This window comes from Triticum dicoccoides, chromosome 5B (genome assembly GCF_002162155.2).
Source record: "Triticum dicoccoides isolate Atlit2015 ecotype Zavitan chromosome 5B, WEW_v2.0, whole genome shotgun sequence".
NCBI lineage: Eukaryota > Viridiplantae > Streptophyta > Magnoliopsida > Poales > Poaceae > Triticum > Triticum dicoccoides.
Window position 1 is genome coordinate 191,267,463 of NC_041389.1, and position 2,971 is coordinate 191,270,433.

The following is a 2,971-nucleotide window of genomic DNA, read 5'->3' on the forward strand; positions in this document are numbered from 1 at the left end:
ACTTCAGTTTTGGGTGATGTGACCATCAAACATGTAGTTTTGACAGGCGAGGCAAGAAAAGATCACGGATGAGGGTGTAAGGGAGATAGAAGTCAACAACGATAGAAGAGCACAAAGAGGAGACTCCATTGTCGGTGGCAGACAACATAGCAGAGGAGGCAGCGAGGATGAGGCTACAACAAAATACTTATCTCAACACAACCATAGACCACATATGACATACTTCCTCCGTTCCTAAATATTTATCTTTTTAGAGATTTCAACAAGTGACTACATACAGAGTAAAATGAATGAATCTAAACTCTAAAATATGTCTATATATACTTTCGTATTGGTAGTTTATTTGAAATCTCTAAAAAAACAAATATTTAGGAACGGAGGAAGTACATATCCTTATCTATATGTTCATTGTCCCGTGCCAGTGTACGGGCAACAAGCTAATAGTGTTAATGATTACCAATTTCCATTTCCCTGTGCTTTAATGGGGAGTAAAAGAGAAAACAAAATCACATATAAGAGCACCTAAATCAGAAGATAGCCCCCGCTTTCGATAAAGCCCTGCGACGGCACGACCCTCCGAGGGCGTCGACCGCTACCCCCTCTCTCTCCGATGGCGTCCCTCGCCGCCTTCCACCCTAACCTCCCCCACGCCCACGGCCACCCCTCCCATCCCAACCCCACCAGCGGCCTCCTCCGTCTCCTGCCTTCATGCCGCCGCCATCGTGCCCCTCGCCGGCGGGGCCTAGGCCTCGCCGTCTCCGCCTGCGCCTCCTCCGCCGCGTCACCGTCTGCCGCCGGGCGAGGCGATCGCTCCGAAGCAGCCTCTTCGCTCGAGCGTTGCCTCGCGGCGTCCGCCCTCAGCGCCGCGGCACCCGCGGCTGCGCCTCCCCGCGTACCGCCGGCGATGAAGGGCGGGAAGCAGTACGGCGCGTTCGGCGCCGTCACGCTCGAGAAGGCCAAGCTTGACCTATCCCAACGCAAGAAGAAAATCATGCCCGAGGTAGCCAATCCTGTTATTTCCAGTCGATTAAAACTGCAAAAACAAGTGAATTTATGAGATAGGTTTAGGGAATTTCTGAGAGATATGTTGTCCTTGCCCCCTCGTTATTGAGTAACATGGCACTGATATATATGAATCAAGTAGGAACCCGCTCTGAAATCAGATGGCTGTACAAGTGGACGGGGATACCAAAATAATGGATAAAGCCTGTTGGTGCGGAGAACCTTGTGTTTTGTGTTGATGAGTAGTGTTATATATATTATTTGTGATGGTATAAGTATTACTCCTTTTCCATCCTTTTGACTTAGGATTGGGCTGTACAATTCCTCCACCACCTGCGCCAGCACATTAACGAAATATCAAAATCAGGAGAACACAATAAGTTTGTACTGTTTGGGATTGAAACAACAAGACATAGATGCATGATGTTTAATGTACACGCCAATGGTTCAAACATCAATACTTAGGTATCCAATGTTTATTTATCATGAACTATGACTTGTACACAATTTTTAGTTGGTGTATTGAATTACAGATTAATCAAACATATGAGGCTAGTTTACTACAAAGTTCTCATTGCTGTTACCATCCATCATGTGCTTCTTCGCACATTGCAGCTGGCGACAGGTGGTGGTGGTGGAGATATTGGGAAGAGAATTGGCCATGGTGGTGGTGATGGCGGGGATGATGACGGAGATGATGACGATTACTTTGATGATTTTGATGATGGAGAGGAAGAAGATGGTGGACTTTTCAGGAGACGAATTGTTATACAGGAGGTGAAATTTCTGATATTTTCTTCAGAGAAGCAGCATCTGAATCCCGATAAAGATTGGGCTTGTGTGTTGATTACTGCTTATTCTATTGCAGCTTTTTAATAGAGAGTTTATAGATGCTGTAATGCAAGAGTGGTGCAAAACGATGATTAGTTTACCTGCTGGTCTCCGTCAGGCTTATGAGATGGTAGATGTTTGTCTTGCTCATTCTCATTGCATACTTTGAAATGGTTTGAACAGTAGACTAAATGTGATAGATCAATCTAGGGTTTGGTAAGTTCTGCTCAGATGGTGCGATTCTTGTCCGTGTTTTCAAGACCAACACACACTAGGTCTTTTTCACGAGCTCTACCTGGATGGCTATCCCGAGGTCTTGTTGGAAGGTAACACCCAAATCATTTGCACACTTCCTTCAGGCATTCTCTATATATTGATATTGATATATGCAGTTTGGATGCTAGGCATGTGTTCCTAATGTTGCAGCTTTGTGCCCTTGGTACAGCTTGTGTTTACATTTCTCCGTACTTATGTTATTTTTCCGTTCTATAGCTATGAAAAATTAAAGGGCAGCTCTAGGCGCTGGTCGACTGGCCAAAGGCCTCGGTTGGTGACCCTGCGCGCCGTATGATTGGCCCAGGCGCAGCCGTTGAATCTGTGCGTCCTCATGCCGTTGGGTCCTGCGCGCCGTACGATTGGCCCAGACGCAGCCGTTGGATCTGCACATCCTCATCCCGTTGTGTCAACCCACGCGAGGAACAAAAGATCCCCTGCCTAGGTGAGGAAAAAGACTCCGTGCACATGCGCTCCCGGCGAGGTGAGACAGCACCGCCACGCGTCGCGCTCGCTGCAGCATCCCCGCGTCCGTTGGTGTCATCGTCCCCGGTGAGGCGAGGCAGCCCCGCCCCGCCGTGCCGTCAACTCGCAGCTTTCCCCGTCGCCGCCGGTCGCCATCGTAGCAGAACAGCTTGTCGGTTGAAGCTTTGCGGTTGCCAGTTGCAGCATCACGGCTCGCACCGTCGAGGTTGCAACATCTCGCGGTCACGAGTTCCCTAGCTCACCTTGATCACTGTTGCGCTTTGCGGCAGTTGAAGCTTTTTCCGTCACTGGTTGTAGCTTTCTCCGGTAGCTTTTTGCGGTTGCTCACTGGCCGGCCAGCCTTTTCTCTCGCTGGTTGTACCTCTTTAGGCCGCCGGTC

At 48.9% G+C, this 2,971-nt stretch overlaps 1 protein-coding gene across 1 annotated transcript in view; it reads left to right on the forward strand.

The window, feature by feature from the left end:
* The first annotated feature begins 550 nt into the window (after window positions 1-550).
* The window catches only part of LOC119308038 (protein RETICULATA-RELATED 1, chloroplastic-like), a 21,859-nt gene continuing 19,438 nt past the window's right edge, over window positions 551-2,971 (forward strand). Inside the window, exons 1-4 of the mRNA XM_037584151.1 lie at window positions 551-1,000; window positions 1,618-1,779; window positions 1,871-1,963; window positions 2,044-2,159. Of these exons, the coding sequence (XP_037440048.1) occupies window positions 611-1,000; window positions 1,618-1,779; window positions 1,871-1,963; window positions 2,044-2,159 (761 nt within the window). The 5' untranslated portion in view covers window positions 551-610. The remainder of the gene's footprint in view (window positions 1,001-1,617; window positions 1,780-1,870; window positions 1,964-2,043; window positions 2,160-2,971) is intronic.